Source organism: Oncorhynchus mykiss, chromosome 29 (genome assembly GCF_057628025.1).
Source record: "Oncorhynchus mykiss isolate SJ-2025 chromosome 29, ASM5762802v1, whole genome shotgun sequence".
Classification (NCBI taxonomy): Eukaryota; Metazoa; Chordata; class Actinopteri; order Salmoniformes; family Salmonidae; genus Oncorhynchus; species Oncorhynchus mykiss.
In genome coordinates this window covers 17559526-17578945 of record NC_143050.1, presented here as the reverse complement: position 1 = coordinate 17578945, position 19420 = coordinate 17559526, and the positions used below count along the sequence as shown (strand labels likewise).

General features: G+C 43.9%; 2 protein-coding genes across 9 annotated transcripts in view; one reads left to right on the top strand and one right to left on the bottom strand.

Moving 5' to 3' along the window:
* klhl13 (kelch-like family member 13) overlaps nt 1–1488 on the bottom strand; it is a 77823-nt gene extending 76335 nt beyond the window's left edge. For 2 of the 5 annotated variants that reach the window (XM_021591284.3, XM_021591285.3), the window contains exon 1: nt 1365–1462. The gene's annotated coding sequence lies outside the window, so the exon portion shown is untranslated. Of the gene's footprint in view, nt 1–1364 lie in introns of all 5 variants that reach the window. The other 3 variants (XM_021591279.3, XM_021591280.3, XM_021591283.3) reach the window with 2 other exon arrangements.
* A 958-nt stretch (nt 1489–2446) lies between these two features.
* Nucleotides 2447–19397, top strand: LOC110510020 (WD repeat-containing protein 44). 4 transcript variants are annotated; one of them, XM_021591289.3, is made up of 20 exons: nt 2447–3342; nt 3782–3815; nt 4276–4353; nt 11700–12315; nt 12565–12689; nt 14001–14093; nt 14228–14364; nt 14563–14646; nt 14764–14870; nt 14998–15149; nt 15296–15434; nt 15542–15606; nt 15770–15880; nt 15981–16103; nt 16237–16428; nt 16589–16690; nt 18095–18210; nt 18299–18426; nt 18527–18673; nt 18810–19397. In XM_021591289.3, exons 1-20 carry the CDS (start codon nt 3269–3271, stop codon nt 18926–18928), a joined length of 2742 nt encoding a protein of 913 aa, XP_021446964.3. In that variant the 5' UTR covers nt 2447–3268; the 3' UTR covers nt 18929–19397. The 4 variants fall into 4 exon arrangements, with proteins under 4 accessions (XP_021446964.3, XP_021446963.3, XP_090082801.1 ...); XM_021591288.3 differs by having other exon boundaries at nt 2646–3342; nt 15542–15615; XM_090226675.1 differs by lacking the exons at nt 11700–12315; nt 12565–12689 and having other exon boundaries at nt 2788–3342.
* The last annotated feature ends 23 nt before the right edge of the window (nt 19398–19420 follow it).

The window sequence follows — 19420 nt, the reverse complement described above, 5'->3', positions numbered from 1 at the left end:
TCTACTGTTGGTGAAGTTCATCATAAACTTCCTTCACCGTGGAGTTTAGTCCACTAGGTCTGGCTAGCCTTTAGCCTACACACAGAGGTTTTGATGTATACTGTGTAGCCTACTGCACATGCTATGTAGTTGCCACATGTGGACAGATCTGAAAACATGTAGCAAAAAATCAATTGGCATTACACTAAAAAGGGCTCATGTGATGGGTGACGGTCTGCTGCTTCCATAACGATATACTGATTTTGAAAGCAAATACGTGCATGCTCCATTGGGGCAGGTAACTAACTCAGTTAGCGGTTTGGATGTTGTCTCGTATGGCAATCCTCATGACACCAGCTCCTCCAATAAACACATCCACCTTCTGAGTGCACCTATACCGACCCTATATTACAAACAAATTATTTACACGAGAAGGCCTTCTGACAGGTGATGCACAAATTGTCGAGCAATTTGAGTCGGTCAAATTTCACATGGTTAAAGGTTATTAAATCATTAGCTAATGTCAGTCAATAAGTTAACATAGATGATAAAGAGCAGCAAGAATTACATCTGAAACTAGAAAAAAGGACAGCGCCCAGTCGACGCCCTCAATTCAATTTAATATTCTAAACCTCAGTCTGTCACGCCGATATCGTGGTAACAAGGTAAATTATTATTAATAATTATCCATGCCTCACTTTCCTGGCGTTCATACTAGCTAAGCAAAATATCAAATAGATAAGTTAACTTGCTGCTGTACAGTCAACTGTTAGCTAGCTTTAAGTTTAACAACGAGTTAACCCCAGCGTAGCCATGCATGGAGGACATGACTACACATGTTTATTGGAAACGTATAAAACTTTCACTAGCTTGCTAGCTGTCTAGTTAGCTACCTAGTATGACCACCACTGTTCAGAAAGTCTGAAAGTTAGGTAGCTAACGTTAACTAGTTGTAACTACAGTCTGGATAGCTAGCTAGCTGTAACTACAGGCTGGATAGTTAGTTACAACATCTTTATTCCAAACATTCATGATCACCTAAGTGAAAAGCTAAGGCAACAATTAGAAATAAAGGTGGAACGCATATTTATCTAGCTAGCTAGTTAGCTATCGTGGTGTGCTTAAACCCATTAAGCAGTGTCAATGTATACCAACTTCGCCGGGCGAGAGCATTTGTAGGAAGGACAAACCACACAGCATGGCTACCCGTGAAGTTAGTTAGCCAGCTGAAGCTACATCTTAAGCTACTTAGCTAGCTAGCTACTTCTTTAGCTAGTTACCCGTAATTGAAAACGTTGGGTTGCGTTTTGTTGTATTCAACATTTTACATATACAAGGAGAATTTAAAAGACATTCTATAAACTTTTAAATAGCGAAATTCCTACCTGATACGTCCTTGTTTTCTTCTTAAACCCTCAAATCCACTCTACCCATAGATCTCACTAAGGTCCGCCTCCAACCTATCCAATGGTCGTTTGCAAGGAACGTGACGTAGCCACGCTGGTAAATGGTAGGATCATACGGCAATATTTTTCATAGTCGCAAAACTTAAATGCCAAACAAAGTAGACGTGGTCCAGCTGGTGGTAGAATATGCCATTTACTGGAGTTGTGAAACCTCAGAAGAAAGAAGAGTTCTGTAAATATCGATCTTGTTGGTTTTATTTATAAATCAATTTTATTGATAGCAAATTTTTTGGAATTGTTTTTAACCAGATTAAGTGTGTTTTATTTCTGAGTCTGGTCTGAACCCCTGCAATTGAATTGGTTCGATGAACCACACTCTTTCTTTCAGACCTGAAGACCATGTTTGCTCCCCAAGCAAATGACTACTAACCACTGTTTCAATAAGTTTGGGGTGATTGTGATGAGCCTTGCTATGCAAGGGTTGTTACACTATCCCCTCTATTCAGAGAGTGAATTCCCACACGTCACTATACCAAGTCTCTTATGTGTACAGTACATGGCATGCCTCTCTGATGGCTTCACAGTCGGACACCATTGTAGCAAACAGTGAAACACCCATTGTGGAACTCGAAACTAGGTATCTATTGCTAAACACTGGTCCAAAAGGGTTAAACCACTTGAGCTGTTCTTGTCTGTTAATGTTCTGTATTATGTCATGGTTCATGTTTTGTGTGAACCCCAGGAAGAATAACTGCTGCTTTTGCAACAATAACTTATCTGAGCCCACTTCCAAGCCCACTCCTCTCTTCTCCTCCTCTCATATACTCATGGTCCCTGTCTCTCCTTCATATATAAACAAAGAGGGAACCTGATTTGGTCAATAGTCTACTTATTTCAGGGCTGTTAATGAAGGATTCATGCGTATTATACTTTTTTTCAGTAATAGTGTAATGATGACCCTTGCTTAGGCTCAATACAATCCCCCCAAAGTGGTATTTTTTGTGTTTTATTAGGATCCCCATTAGCTGTTGCAAAAGTAGCAGTTATTCTTCCTGGGGTTCACACAAAACATGAAAAAACATTAAACATAGACAAGAAAAGCTTAAGTGAGTTATAACCCTATAACCCTATTGGAGCAGTGTTTATATATACCCAGTTTCGAGTTCCACAATGGGTGTTTCACGGTTTGCTACAATGGTGCCCGACTGTGAAGCCATCAGAGACGCATGCCATGGACTGTACACATGAGAACCATGAGGGTATTTGTATTTTATTTTATTTAACCTTTATTTAACCAGGTAGGCCAGTTGAGAACAAGTTCTCATTTACATCAATATGAGGGGAGGATGCGAGAGGAGTGGGCTTGGAAGTGGGCTCAGATAAGTTATCGCGAGATTTCCGTATGCGTTATTAATCTTTTGGGGTGTTCTTCCTTATTTGTGAATACACAAGCTACATTTGGCCTGGCTGCAGCCCTTTTTTTGTTGTTGTTGTTGAGGAAGACGCTAATGGGCAGGCGTTTTATCGTTAGACATTTAGTTCGGAGTATGTATTTATGAATTGATTCAAGAAACTTGGTAGTTACCTAGGTAAAAACTAGCGCTAAGTAACTTCGTTAACTAGCTGGTTACGTTAGCAGCCAGTTAGGAGTAGCTAGTACACACAGGTGAGTGGCCTCTCAAATGCATTAGCAACTTAGTAGCTAGCAACATCTGGGTGTATCCTAGCGAAGTAAGTGAGTTTTCAGTCTATGACCTTTTTATTTGCTGCACAAATTGGATGTCTTCTTCACTTCGAACCGAACACATAAATATTGCAGCGATTTCCCTTAGTTTAGATGCATGCAGGGCCTCTACGATATCTAGTTCTCGTTAGCTAGCTAAATGGCGTCAGATAGTGACACAGAGGAATTCTACGATGCTGCTGAAGACGTAAATTTTACTCCACCGCCTAATTTGTAAGTGACCTTTCTACTTACAGCTATTTTTAAAGAACTATGGTTATATGCTGTGATTGGTATTGAAACGTTCTCAGATATGACGTAGATGATGCTGGCCATTGAGTTGCACCAGATGTTAGCAAGAGAGAACATTGTTTTGTTCATACATTCAGTGTTTTTTCTGTAGCTAATAAAGGAACAAAAACATTAGTTATCATTATTTGACAACAATAACGACTCATCTGTCTGGATGATTTTGCCTTGTTTACTCTACTCCCATCTTTTTAATTATTCAAATGTTGTGGGGAGATCAATTCCTTCAAGTCTACCAACAGGAATTGTGTTTTCACGGTGAACAATGTGTAAGGGAGAGAGTCTGACTTGTCTCTTTGACACACAACCATATCAGGACTAGTCTTGTGACTAACACACTTTTACGCATCTTTTTATTGCTTAGGACACCGACACAGTTTGTTCTTCCCACACCTCCGGTATGTCTTCTTCTTACTAGCATTTTACAGTTTTGAACATTTGTTTCTAACAGCCATCTCCTTTTTTAAAGAGTGAAGTTTAACTTTGGAGCGGCATATCAAAGACTGTAACCCAGAGTGCTGGTTTTAGTTAAATCATTACTTAAAAGGCATATCTGCTGTTAACTACTTTCAAATGAGCTAGCTAGAGGATGGCTTTTAAGTGCTCTATTGAGGTTAAAGTTAACCCAAAACACAACTTTAAGTGGGATTGTTTGCAATAAGCAGTTTGCTATTGAATGTCCTGAGTTGCCAGTGAAGTTGTGTTTTAAATAATCTATTCAGGACACTGTCATCTCATTTACTAGTAAAATATTACAGAACATAAGCACATCCCAGCATTTTAAAGTGCTTGGATGCACTGTATGAGGTTGTTTGACTCTCCCTTTTGTTTTTGTGCCTTTGTTTTGTGTTCCTGCAGGGGGTGGTAGAGAGGCCACCAGAGGACGTGGCTGTTGGGCTGGCCACACTTGAGGCACGCCAAGATGACCCCATCCAGGTATTTCTTCATCTTCAAATCTATGCCAACACTCATGAATCCCTACTCAGATGGGGCATTGTGAATGTCATTAGGAAGCAAAGTTTTGTTTTATTCCCTGTGATTTAAAAAAAAAAAAAAGTTGCTGAGTATGTGTTGTTCATGTCTAAATGTTTATTTTTTATGGTGGCTGAGTCCTGGGATTTATGTAAATGTAGCTAGTCTCACTGTTCTATGGAGTCACTGCCAGTGAGGGGTGTATACACCACTAAGTGGTCTAGGTCATAAACGGGGAACTGGGGGGACCCGAGTGGCGCAGCGGTGTAAGGCACTGCATCTCAGTGCTTGAGGTGTCACTACAGACACCCTGGTTCAAATCCAGGCTGTATCGCAACCGGCTGTGATTGGGAGTCCCATAGGGTGGTGCACAATTGGCCCAGAGTCGTTCGTGTTTGGCCGGTGTAGAACGTCATTTTAAATAAGAATTTGTTCTTAACTATCTTGCCTAGTTAAAGGTTCAATAAAATACCTGCACCCTTTTGGCTTGCTCCTCAAGAAATGCTGGCAGAAGCCAAATGTGAGTTGTTTTGGGGGTGTGGTTTGATGTGGGGGTTTCTTGACACACCAATCAGTCAGAACCTTGCCTGCAACCGTTTCCCCCCACTCAATCACATCAAACATATCTCCTGCAGACTGAGTTCAATAAATACATGCAGATGTATAGTGAGATGCTGGAGGAAGCTTTGAATAGGTCAGTAGCCTACAGAGTAATGTGAGAAGAATGCAATTTCTGAATTTATGTAGATATTCTAAACTAAGTGTTTTGATAACTTTCAAATGTAATAACAGGTCCATGTAGAATAAACATAATACCATAGAAGCAGTGCTCTGCTAATATAACAATGTATATCTTTCATTCTCATTCAGATACAGATACTGTGCCTATTGGTGTTAATGGGGGCTACCTTGGCACATTTTAACGCCGAGTGCCAGGTCTCTCTCCATTCAGAAACATCAGTATCAAGCCTGTCTCTTAGTCTGAAACATCACGTCTCCATGTGCTGGCTCCATACATGTTTCTGTGAACACATACACACATACACACAAACAGTGACTATTACCAATGGCAGTTAGGATAGGTAATATCTGACGTACAAACAGGTACTATGTGGAAATTTGAACAGGTCAGATAAAACCTACCCTACTATGGTCTTCTCATCAAATGACTGAGTCTGTCGTTTGGCAAAAGCATCTCCAGTCCATCAGTAGAAATAGGCAGAGTTCATCAGTGATACATGGAAAGAAAAGGGTGTTGCTATTACTGGACATTTGTGCTGTACTTTATTATTAGTAATCACCTCATTGTGGAGGTGTTGAGTGCCAGGTCTCTCCTGCATCTCATGCATCTGAACACATATGGTGTCTTCAGAAAGTATTCCATGACCCTTGACTTATTCCACATTTAAATTAGTTGTTGCTCAGTGTTTAGCTCCATTCCATTTTTTTTTTTTTATCCTGAAAACTCCCCAGTCTTAATGATTACAAGCATACCCATAAACTGAAAATATGGAGAGTGGTACTCCATAATGTGCTGGATTGGATTTGCCCCAAAAATAACACGTTGTATTCAGGACCCCCAAAAATACTGCTTTGCCATGACACATTTTTATTCGGAGGTCTTGCCTGACAACCTTTGAAAATAGCAAGTGAACAAGATTATTTTTGGAGGTCACTAAACCATTGCTATCACATTGCTGGACATGTTATGGTACCTATGCTTCTTCTGGTAGGTGCTGGCATCCATTTTTGACCAGGGAATCAGTCTGGCACCCAACTGTGCACTTTGTTGAACAGAAAAGCAGGGTCAACGATTGTCGTCATCATCCATCAGTTATAAACATAGTTCGAGAAATAACTTAATCTTGTTTGGAAGCTAATTTTATGTTTTACAGATGTTGACTGACTAGCTCCAGATTAGATTCAGAATGGTGACACCGTTACACTATGCAACCAACTGTGACATGTTTTGCTATGGTCCTGGATTGGTTTGAGTTTGTTGCTGCTAGTTAGTACACTGTTGTAGTCAGACATGAGCTACATAGTACCACCATCGCTGCATCCATTATTTATTTGTGCCCGAGACATGGGTTGCACCTCGGATGCTAATGTTAAGGTTTTGTCTAAATTACACTAAGTTAGTGGCATGGAAATATGATGCCATGGCTAAAGTAGGCAAATCATTAGAAGAAAACAACTTTGCCATATTATGTCCTCAAATGTACACTACTGTTCAAAAGTTTTGAAGTCACTTAGAAATGTCCTTGTTTTAGAAAGAAAAGCACTTTTTGTACATTTAAAATATCAAATTGATCAGAAAGACATTAACGTTTTAAATGACTATTGTAGCTGGAAACGGCTGATTTTTAATGGAATATCTACATAAGCGTACAGAGGCCCATTATCAGCAACCATCACTCCTGTGTTCCAATGGCATGTTGTGTTAGCTAATCCCAGTTTATAATTTTTAAAGGCTAATTGATCATTAAATAACCCTTTTGGAATTATGTTAGCACAGCTGAAACTGAAGCAATAAAACTGGCCTTCTTTAGACTAGTTGAGTATCTGGAGCGTCAGCATTTGTGGGTTCGATTACAAGCTCAAAATGGCCATAAACAAAGACCTTTCTTCTGAAACTCGTCAGTCTATTCTTGTTCTGAGAAATTAAGTACATTTTACAAATTGTAAATTTTCTGGGGGGCCTTCTTCTGACACCGCCTGGTATATACGTCCTCGATGGTGGGAAACTTGGCCACAGTGATGTACTGGGCCGTTCGCACTACACTCTGTGGCGCCTTACGGTCGGATGCTGAGCTGTCGCCTTAGCAGGCGGTGATGCAAATGGTCAGGATCCTCTCAATGGTGCTATCTGGAGTATCTGGGGACCCATGCCAAATCTTTTCAGTCTCCTGAGGGGGAATAGGTCTTGTCGTGCCCTCTTCATGACTGTCTTGGTGTGTTTTCGACCATGATAGTTTGTTGGTGATGGGGACACCAAGGAACTTGAAATGCTCAACCCGTCCACTACAGTCCTGTAGCCCACGAGCAACTCCTTTGTCTTGCTCATGTTGAGGGAGAGGTTGTTGTCCTGGCACTACACGGCCAGGTCTCCGACCTCATCTCTATAGGCTGTCTCATCGTTGTCGGTGATCAGGCCTACCACTATTGTGTCGTCAGCAAACTTAATGATGGTGTTGGAGTCGTGCTTGGCCACACAGTCGTGAGTGAACAGGGGAGTACAGGAGGGGACTAGGCACACACCCCTGAGGGCCCCCCATTGTTGAGGATCGGCGTGGCTGTGTTGCCTATCCTTACCACCTGGGGGCAGCCTGCCAGGAAGTCCAGGATCCAGTTGCAGAGGGAGGTGTTTAGTCCCAGGGTCCTTAGCTTAGTGATGCGCTTTTTGGGCGCTGTGGTGTTGAATGCTAGGCTGTATTCAATGAATAGCAGGAATGTCCAGGTGGGAAAGGGCTGTGTGGAGTGCGATAAAGATTGCATCATCTATGGATCTGTTTGGGCGGTATGCAAATTGGAGTGGGGTCTAGGGTTTCTGGGATAATGGTGTTGTGAGCCATGACCAGCCTTTCAAAGCACTTCATGGCTACCGACGTGAGTGCCACGGGGCGGTAGTCATTTAGGCATGTTACCTTCACGTTCTTGGGCACACAGACTGTGGTGGTCTGCTTGAAACATGGGAGAGGTTGAAAATGTCAGTGAAAACACTTGACAGTTGGTTCAAGCATGCTCTGATTCCACATGCTGGGAATCCGTCTGGCCCCGTGGACCTTGTGAATGTTGACCTGTTTTAAAGGTCTTGCTCACATCGGCTATGGAGTGTGTGATCAAAGCGCTTCAAAAATGGCTAGCTTCTGTAATGTTAGCTAGCTAAAATACAGTGGTCCCCTCAATCTTAATTAACTGGCTAAAGTTATACAGCATCTAAAGTCAATCTGGCAACATCACAATTATGACAAAAGGTTTTCCTACTAATTATTTGCCTTTTGAAATGTGTTTCTGAGTCAAATCCAAGTTGTATTGTGGTAGGCTAACGTTAGCCAGCTGGCTAACTAACGTCAGCGACGCTAGCAATGATGGTGATCATGGTTATCAAAATATACATAACTAGCAGTCTATGGTCTCGATACCTGTATATTCACTACAACTGCTCTGGGGACCAACAAACACCAACCACCTATGCCGTATGATGCTGTCCTTCGATAGGGGATACAAACCATAGTTGGTCAATCCGTATAGGGCTTTTCAGTCACAAACAAAGTGATCGTTTGCTCGGGGATCCCTATTGAGGGGGTTTGTTTATCTGGCCTGGGTTACCCCGGTGGGAGGAGTTTGAACAGGGTGAGAAGTGATTGCACCTGGCTCCCTGGCGAGAGCCAGTTGCCCCGCTATGGCCGACAACGAAGTCATCTCAAAACAAAAGTGACGCAAACAAACACGCGGAGGGAGGAGGATTCTGTGTATTCACATGCAAAAGTGATTGCTTTTGGTACAGACATTTTATCTTCCTTTATGAAAACGAGTTAAATTATAACATTTATTTTAGGAAAATACAGTGCCTTGCGAAAGTATTCGGCCCCCTTGAACTTTGCGACCTTTTGCCACATTTCAGGCTTCAAACATAAAGATATAAAACTGTATTTTTTTGTGAAGAATCAACAACAAGTGGGACACAATCATGAAGTGGAACGACATTTATTGGATATTTCAAACTTTTTTAACAAATCAAAAACTGAAAAATTGGGCGTGCAAAATTATTCAGCCCCTTTACTTTCAGTGCAGCAAACTCTCTCCAGAAGTTCAGTGAGGATCTCTGAATGATCCAATGTTGACCTAAATGACTAATGATGATAAATACAATCCACCTGTGTGTAATCAAGTCTCCGTATAAATGCACCTGCACTGTGATAGTCTCAGAGGTCCGTTAAAAGCGCAGAGAGCATCATGAAGAACAAGGAACACACCAGGCAGGTCTGAGATACTGTTGTGAAGAAGTTTAAAGCCGGATTTGGATACAAAAAGATTTCCCAATCTTTAAACATCCCAAGGAGCACTGTGCAAGCGATAATATTGAAATGGAAGGAGTATCAGACCACTGCAAATCTACCAAGACCTGGCCGTCCCTCTAAACTTTCAGCTTATACAAGGAGAAGACTGATCAGAGATGCAGCCAAGAGGCCCATGATCACTCTGGATGAACTGCAGAGATCTACAGCTGAGGTGGGAGACTCTGTCCATAGGACAACAATCAGTCGTATATTGCACAAATCTGGCCTTTATGGAAGAGTGGCAAGAAGAAAGCCATTAAAGATATCCATAAAAAGTGTTGTTTAAAGTTTGCCACAAGCCACCTGGGAGACACACCAAACATGTGGAAGAAGGTGCTCTGGTCAGATGAAACCAAAATTGAACTTTTTGGCAACAATGCAAAACGTTATGTTTGGCGTAAAAGCAACACAGCTGAACACACCATCCCCACTGTCAAACATGGTGGTGGCAGCATCATGGTTTGGGCCTGCTTTTCTTCAGCAGGGACAGGGAAGATGGTTAAAATTGATGGGAAGATGGATGGAGCCAAATACAGGACCATTCTGGAAGAAAACCTGATGGAGTCTGCAAAAGACCTGAGACTGGGACGGAGATTTGTCTTCCAACAAGACAATGATCCAAAACATAAAGCAAAATCTACAATGGAATGGTTCAAAAATAAACATATCCAGGTGTTAGAATGGCCAAGTCAAAGTCCAGACCTGAATCCAATCAAGAATCTGTGGAAAGAACTGAAAACTGCTGTTCACAAATGCTCTCCATCCAACCTCACTGAGCTAAAGCTATTTTGCAAGGAGGAATGGGAAAAAATGTCAGTCTCTCGATGTGCAAAACTGATAGAGACATACCCCAAGCGACTTACAGCTGTAATCGCAGCAAAAGGTGGCGCTACAAAGTATTAACTTAAGGGGGCTGAATAATTTTGCACGCCCAATTTTTCAGTTTTTGATTTGTTAAAAAAGTTTGAAATATCCAATAAATGTCGTTCCACTTCATGATTGTGTCCCACTTGTTGTTGATTCTTCACAAAAAAAATAGTTTTATATCTTTATGTTTGAAGCCTGAAATGTTGCAAAAGGTCGCAAAGTTCAAGGGGGCCGAATACTTTCGCAAGGCACTGTATATGCAAACTCAGCAAAAAAAGAAACATCCCTTTTTCAGGACCCTGTCTTTCAAAGATAATTAGTAAAAATCCAAATAACTTCACAGATCTTCATTGTAAAAAGGTTTAAACACTGTTTCCCATGCTTGTTCAATGAACCATAAATTATTAATGAACATGCCCAGGGTCCCTGCTCATCTGGGCATTAAATTGCTATGTCCGTACTGTGAGACGCCTAAGACACCGCTACAGGGAGACGGGACAGACAGCTGATCGTCCTCGCAGTGGCAGACCACGTGTAACAACACCTGCACAGGATCGATATATCCAAACATCACACCTACGGGACAGGTACAGGATGGCAACAACAACTGCCCGAGTTACACCAGGAACGCACAATCCCTCCATCAGTGGTCAGAGGGCTTATTGGCCTGTTGTAAGGCAGGTCTTCACCAGACATCACCGGCAACGTCGTCGCCCATGGGCACAAACCCACCGTCGCTGGACCAGACAGGACTGGCAAAAACTGCTCTTCACTGACGAGTTGCGTTTTTTTTCTCACCAGGGTCGGATTCGCGTTTATTGTCAAAGGAAGGAGCATTACACCGAGGCCTGTACTCTGGAGTGGGATCAATTTGGAGGTGGAGGGTCCGTCATGGTCTGAGGCGGTGTGTCACAGCATCGGACTGAGCTTGTTGTCATTGCAGGCAATCTCAACGCTTTGCGTTACAGGGAAGACATCCTCCTCCCTCATGTGGTACCCTTCCTGCAGGCTCATCCTGACATGACCCTCCAGCATTACAATGCCACCAGCCATACTGCTCGTTCTGTGCGTGATTTCCTGCAAGACAGGAATGTCAGTGTTCTGCCATGGCCAGTGAAGAGCCCGGATCTCAATCCCATTGAGCACATCTGGGACCTGTTGGATCGGAGGGTGAGGGCTAGGGCCATTGGTTTTTAGAGGCAGTCGCTCTTTAAAATCAACGCACACAGCCCCTCAACATTTGTCTGTCTAATCCTTCTCCACACCCCTCTTTCACCGTGACTGAATACAAGAACAAACTCTTCATTAGAGGAACATCCTGTTATGAGAACTTTCCTTTGCATGATGATGTTTTCAACTGTGATGTCTTGTTCCTCCTAGATCATCGACAGCATCATTGAGGAGAGCCAGAAGGGAATTGTGGTGGAGGAGGCTCTGTTGATGGGAGAGAGGGATGTTGAGACGAGGGCGGAGTCAGTGGTGAAGAAGGAGTATAAGGCCCCTATAGAACCAGAGCATCCCGCTGTGGAACCTCAGCCTGTGGTTGAGAGATCAGAACAGCCTCAGGAACAGCAGGGAGCGTGTGCCATGGTTCTCCTAGACATCCCCGGCCCGTCAGTTGGGTCACAGGAGCATGTCCAGCCCCCAGACATCACCAGCACCCTGGGTCAGGGCCAGAGTCAACCAGACCTCCCGCCGGACCTCCCTGACCTACCCCGGGTGTCTGCAGAAGACAGGGAGCAGAGACCTGCAGACATCCTAGACCAGGTCCCCCTCACAGACAAGAAGCTATGTGACTCCACCGACCCTGGGCCTTCTAAACCCCCACGGCAGTTCACTGTAGAGCCTGACATTGTGGCCAGCACCAAGAAGCCTCTGCCCTCACGCCCCCCTCCTCCCAGCGGAGCTCCTCCTCCACGACCACCTCCCCCATCCCGACCTGCTCTACCCCTCAGCAAGAAGTCCCAGGAGTGTATGAGGCCCACAGGACTGGATGGTAAATAACGCTGTACTTGATTCTCCACACACCAATTGCATAAGGTCAATAGACTGAATGCTGATATGCATGTCAATTAAAAATGTTCCTACAGGGCATAAATACATTGACCTCTCATAAATGTTCACTTCTGTCCCCACACCTATACTTATAATTTCTATTAAAATTAATTGTTTAACAATGGAGACAAGGTTACTGTGTTGACCTTTGACCCTGCGTGTCTGCTGTGTGATTGGCCTTTGTGTGCAGTGGAGCCAGAGGAGCCGTGTGGCCTGGTGTCTCCCAGCAGCACAGTGAGAGGCATCACCAAGGATCTGCAGCACTCTCTGGACTTGGCCAGTGCCACCAGCGGGGACAAGGTGGTCACAGCACAGGTCAGTTGGTATTTGTTTCCCATGCGTTCCATTGGCACGGGACACAGGTCCACTAATTGTTGCCCAAGAAGTACAGTGCATTCGGGAAGTATTCAGACCACTTCCCTTTTTCACATTTTGTTACGTTACAGCCTTATTCTAAAATGTATTACATTCTATTAGCAGTCGGGGGAGAAGGGCCTTGGTCAGGGAGGTGACCAAGAACCCCGATGGTCAGTCTGACAGAGCCTCAAAGTGGAGATGGGAGAAACTTCTAGAAGGACAACCATCTCTGCAGCACTCCACCAATCAAGCCTTTATGTTCGAGTGGCCAGACGGAAGCCCACTCCTTAGTAAAAGGCACATGACAGCCCGCTTGGAGTTTGCCGAAAGGCACCTAAAGGACTCTGATCACGATAAACAAGGTTCTCTGGTCTGAGGAAACCAAGATTTAATTGTTTGTCCTGAATGCCAAGCGTCACATCTGGAGGAAACCTGGCACCATCCCTACTGTGAAGCATGATGGTGGCAGCATCATGCTGTGGGAATGTTTTTCAGCGGCAGGGACTAGGAGACTAGTCAGGATCGAGGGAAAGCTGAACAGAGCAAAGTACAGAGAGATTCTTGCTGAAAACCTGCTCCAGCGCTCAGGACCTCAGACTGGGGTGAAGGTTCACCTTCCAACAGGACAACAACCCTAAGCACACAGCCAAGACAACGCAGGAGTGGCTTCAGGACAAGTCTCAATGTCCTTGAGTGGCCCGCACTTGAATCTGATCTAACATCTCTGGAGGGACCTGAAAATAGCTGTGCAGTGACAATCCACATCCAACCTGACCGAGCTTGAGAGGATCTACAGGGAACAATTTTGAGAAGTTCCCCAAATGCAGGTGTGCCAAGCTTGTACCGTCATACCGAAGAAGACTCGAGGCTGTAATTGCTGCCAAAGGTGCTTCAACAAAGTACTTATGTAAATGTGATATTTCAGTTTATTTTTAATACATTTGCGAAAAATGTTTAAACCTGTTTTTGCTTGGTCATTATTGGGTATTGTGTGTAGATTGTTTTCCCCCCCCTCAATCAATCAATGTTAGAATAAGGCTGTAACGTAACAAAATTAGGGAAAAGGGAGGTGGTCTGAATGCACTGTATATATTCTTCTGCACCTGGTGAACACTTTGTACTGACGGAGACCCAGTCCTTTTCTGATTAAACACTTTAAGAGCGGCATACCAGTGTGTGGATTTACTTTTATTTCTATGTTGTCCTCTTTCAACAGCCTTTAACAATTTTGAATACCTGTTAGTTAACACCTAGTGTGCGTTCCCACAGGAGAATGAGGATGAGCAGGCATCCGGTCCCATTAATGACTCTCTAGGTCCTCAGCGCCCACGCTCCAACTCTGGCAGAGAGCTGACTGATGAGGTACATATCGTTGTCTCTGTATCTTCCTTTCATTCAGCCTTCAGCTCCTTTTGTACAGGTTTGCTTCTGTCTACACATACCTTTTTGAGTGTGTATTTCCAATTCATTGATTGGGTGTGCTGCCTCTCTAATAGGAGATCCTGGCGAGTGTGATGATCAAGAATCTGGACACTGGGGAGGAGATCCCTCTGATCCAGGCAGAGGAGAAGCTTCCTACAGGGATCAACCCACTCACATTACACATCATGAGGAGGACCAAAGAGTACATCACGTAAGAACTGCTCCTGTTACTTAAACTATTCTAATATCTCATGGGCTCACACCAATCCCTGGTATATGGTTAAAAAACATACAGCTATATAATCATTCCCCTGTGCTAACAGATTGCTTTGGTAAGGATATAGTGAGTAGCACTCACATGCAGCAATACAGAAGAGGATATCACCGTTTGTTCCGTTTTTCCTGTCAGGAATGACGCAGCACAGTCCGATGATGATGACCGAGGCCAGGTTCCGCTGACTGACACAGACGGAGGGAAGCTGAAACAGAAAACGTAAGACTTGGAACAGTGCCCTGCCTCTTGCTGTGGTTACAGTCTTTCCTCTCTGCTGCTGTGACAGAGCCTGTGATAAAGTTCATGGAGTTTTGTCGTCTGTCTTCACTCCCCCAGCACTCGGCTGAAGAAGTTCCTGGGCAAGTCTGTGAAGAGGGCCAAGCATCTGGCTGAGGAGTATGGGGAGAAGGCCGTCAACAAGGTGAAGAGTGTCCGTGATGAAGGTATGCCAAACCCCACAGCCCCACCCCATCACATGCCTGCTTGTTTTCATGATGGACATATTTTTGTATTTGCTCTTCATCAGTTGGTCAGTAGTTTTAGTTTAGTCTCACTGCGTGGTTGTCTCAGTTTTCCATAACGACCAGGATGACCCGTCGTCCAGTGACGATGAGGGGATGCCCTACACCCGGCCTGTCAAGTTCAAGGCGGCCCACAGCTTCAAGGGCCCCTTCGACTTTGATCAGGTTAAGGTGGTCCAGGACCTGAGCGGGGAGCACATGGTAAGATTGTGTGTTAATGTGTCAGTGCTTTCATTTCATTATACAATTGACTACTGCCGTGACTGAAGCATATGTTACCATGAATGTAGATGTAAAACGTGAGTATATGTATATTTTACCAAACCCTTGTTCCGTGGTTGCCTCAGGGTGCAGTGTGGACCATGAAGTTCTCTCACTGCGGGAGGCTGTTGGCGACAGCAGGCCAGGACAACGTGGTGCGGATATGGGTTCTGAAAAATTCCTTTGACTACTTCAATAACATGAGGGCAAAGTACAACACTGAAGGTAGGTAGACCGTGAGTAGTTTAGTTTCTCTCTCTACCACAGCTTTGGAAAATGTAAGGCTTGTTTGGTGGGTTTCTCATGGTTCCTCCCTTTATGTTGTCAACCAGGTCGTGTGTCTCCCTCTCCCTCTCAGGAAAGCCTGTGTTCCTCCAAATCAGACACGGACGGTGGGGTGAGTAAGGTTAGGACCCATATGTGATATAATCAGATGCATGGTTTATTTGTGTTAACTCAAACTACTAAAGGAGGTAGTAATAGCTCAATCACACCCAGTTGTCCAGAAGGTCTAACTTAACCGGTGTTACCATTCAGACCTCAGTGTCTTCTGTTCCCAGATGAGCAGTGTTCCTGAAGACCCTGAGGACAAGAATCTCCCCTTCCGCCAAGTCCCGTTCTGCAAGTACAAGGGTCATACAGCTGACCTGCTTGACCTGTCCTGGTCAAAGGTGATACTCCAAATCCCTTTCCTCTTCCCCCTTTAAAAAAACAACACTCCCAAATGACTGTACACTGTGTCCTAATATTCCCTGTGTTCTTTGTTTCCAGAACTACTTCCTGCTTTCCTCGTCGATGGATAAGACCGTCCGACTGTGGCACATATCCAGGAGAGAGTGTCTATGTTGCTTTCAGCATATTGACTTTGTCACAGCCATCGCTTTCCATCCCAGAGTAAGTGGGCCTCTGTGAGCTTGTGTGCCTTTGTTAGTGCGTGTTTAGGTTTAAGTATGGCCCTTTTTTAAGTGCAGAGTGAGTTTGTGTTCTGACTCTGATAGCCAGACTAATTATCTGTTATTTCTCCTAGGATGACAGGTACTTTCTGAGTGGCTCTCTGGATGGGAAACTGCGTCTGTGGAACATCCCAGACAAGAAGGTGGCTCTGTGGAATGAGGTGGATGGACAAACACGCCTCATCACTGCTGCCAACTTCTGCCAGAACGGGAAGTACGCCGTCATTGGCACCTACGATGGCCGCTGCATCTTCTATGACACAGAGGTACGGTGGAGGGGGAATTATACACTGTTCCTCAAGTTTGAAGAATCATTATTTCAGCCAATGTTTGATGATTCTTTGAGCATTACAATGGCTGAACATAATTATGAAAATGAGGAACACAGGAAATGGTACACCATTTCTAAGTTGGTTCTTTTTTCAGCGCCTTAAATACCACACCCAGATCCATGTACGGTCAACCAGAGGCAGGAACCGAGTGGGACGGAAAATCACAGGCATCGAGCCTCTTCCTGGAGAGAACAAGGTATAGCCATGCTCTGATGAACTTGCCATAGACATGCCTCTGGAGATGACCTACTAGTGACCAATGTTCCCACTAAGCTGCACGCGTTTGTGGGCGTGCAGCTCCCCGGGACTGCCGCGCAGAAGAAATATCAGCCCACGCAGAGAAACACAAGATTGAACTTCAATCAACTTTCTCTAGTTTTCCCCCTTAGTAAACACTTAACATTTCCCTTTACTGTGGGAATTGTGATCAACTCAACGCATTATCCACTTTCAATGCAACATACCGAAACTAACTATGCAAGAGATTTTGTTGTAGGTAGGCAGAATGCATCGGCGTAGGATTCCATTTTATTGTCACGCACGACTCAGCCCATACTCTGGTCATGCCGCAACGGTTTGTGTAATCAGAGCTGCAGTAGGCCTATATGCAAATAGACAATTGGAAAGTTTTCAGACCCCGTCACTTTTTCCACATTTTGTTATGTTACAGCTGTATTCTAAAATCAATTAAATAAATAAATATCCTCAATATACACACAATACCCCATAATGACAAAGTAAATTTGTCTAAAAATGGCTATACACCTGTTTTTACGTTGTCATTATGGGGGGAGGTGTGTTATATTTTTACCTTAACTAGGCAAGTCAGTTAAGAACCAATTCTAATTTACAATGACTACCAAACCCTAACCTGGATGACCCTGGGCCAATTGTGCACCGCCCTATGGAACTCCCAATCACGGACGGTTGTGATAAAGCCTGGAATCAAACCAGGGTCTGTAGTGACTCCTCTAGCGCTTGTTCTGAGATCAAAGCAAGAGCTGCATGTAGTATGCACATTTGTTCAAATCCTTTGCTAGTTAGTGAGTTATTAGCCCATTTTATAGATAATTTGGGTGATTCTAATGGGGATGTGATTGCTTCCTATAAGAGCACAAAACTAGTACATTTCTAGACATCTTGAAAAGTGATATTTTTTTTGTCTTAATGGGGTATTTTGAGTAGCCAATAGGCAGCATCATTTGTCTGATTCTCTGTAATAATGGTTGGGGAATAATAATGCATTTTATTTTGTAAAGTGGTTTCTTGCATCAAACACATTTTCAGTCACCTCCTTGTCTGACGGACAAGTGGATAAACAGGTTGTCAAGCCCTGCATGTTTTTTCTAAAGTCTCATGGAAGGCAGGCCTACATTGAACACCACACAAAGGCTGCTACAGTAGGCTGAATGAAAAACTGCTATCATGTTAAAATGTTATGGGATGCATTTTCTCTATTGTTTTTGACGGTAAGCCACTCTGGTAGCCCTACCTTATGATCAAATAGCCACAGTAGCCTACTTGACCACTTAACTTAAAATTGAGGGTACGTTGCTAGTGACAGTTGTCCGTTAGCTAAGTCTCTTTATTTTGTTATTAGATTCTGGTAACCTCCAATGACTGCAGGATCCGCCTGTATGACCTGCGGGACCTGTCTCTGTCCATGAAGTACAAGGGTTATGTCAACAGCAGTAGTCAGATCAAAGCCAGCTTCAGGTGAGGACAACTCCACCTCAGTCCGCCATGTTGTTCAATGTTGCCGATCAACAAATCACAAGGAACTGCTACGCTCTTTATTTTCCAGCCATGACTATTCGTTCATTGTGAGTGGCTCAGAAGACAAGTACGTGTACATCTGGAGCACCTACCATGATCTGAGCAAGTTTACCTCCGTACGACGAGACCGCAATGACTTCTGGGAGGGAATTAAAGGTACCTAGATACTGTTGGGGTGCTCAGGTCTTTACTGTTGGTAACATGAATGTCTGGTTGGTTTGGTTGTAGTATCCCTCCGCTAAGTCTCGTCTTTCAGCCCACAATGCAGTAGTGACGTCGGCCATTTTCGCCCCCCATCCTAACCTGATCGTCCCCCAGGAGGCGGGGGCAGAGAAAGCAGGGGCTGGGGCCGATGCAGAGTGTAAGAGCGTGGACTCCACTGATTCCGAGACCATTCCCTCAGGTACAGCATGCCGGTTTCGATATGCTTAGACTAATCAGAGGGATTATCATAAACTGATAGATATATGGTTTGTGTTGAGTGGATAGTAAAACACTTGAAAGTATACAATGCTTAACATGGTATTTCTTGTCCACAGGGGCTCTGAAGGCCGATCATACAGAGGTTCTGCTCTCTGCTGACTTCACCGGCGCCATTAAAGTTTTCATCAATGTAAAAAAAATACTGAGCACTTCTGCCTTAAAGGCTTCAACCTGAACATATACTGAACTCTTGTCAGTGTGCAGTCCTACCATGGAGGCAGAGCAACCCGCTGCCCTGCCAATGCTTCTAAAACTGGACAATTTCCTACTGGTGAGTGCTCCGGGAGGGAGGAGTTACCCTCCGGAGAACAGGGACCCTAAAGTAGAGGATGATGATGGGAAGGTGGCTCCCAGATGTCCTGTCACAAAGCACAAGTACGCTGTGTTTAAAGTAAAGCAGGTTTGTGAGACTGGATCAGATCGTATAGTAGGACCAGAATTTGGTTCAACAAGTGCAGTGTGGACGGTTATGTAAGTTTTTTTTGTCAGTTTTAATGGGCACTGTCTTACTCTGAACTTCACTGCTTTTCTAGTACCCTCTCCTCCTTGCCAGGAATGTCAGTCTTAAAATTAAAACCAACTCTAATCATTTCGGGTACATCTGTGTCTTGTGTTATGAAAAATAAAATGGAACCACTTAAGGATAGTGCTCTCATTCCATTTTTTT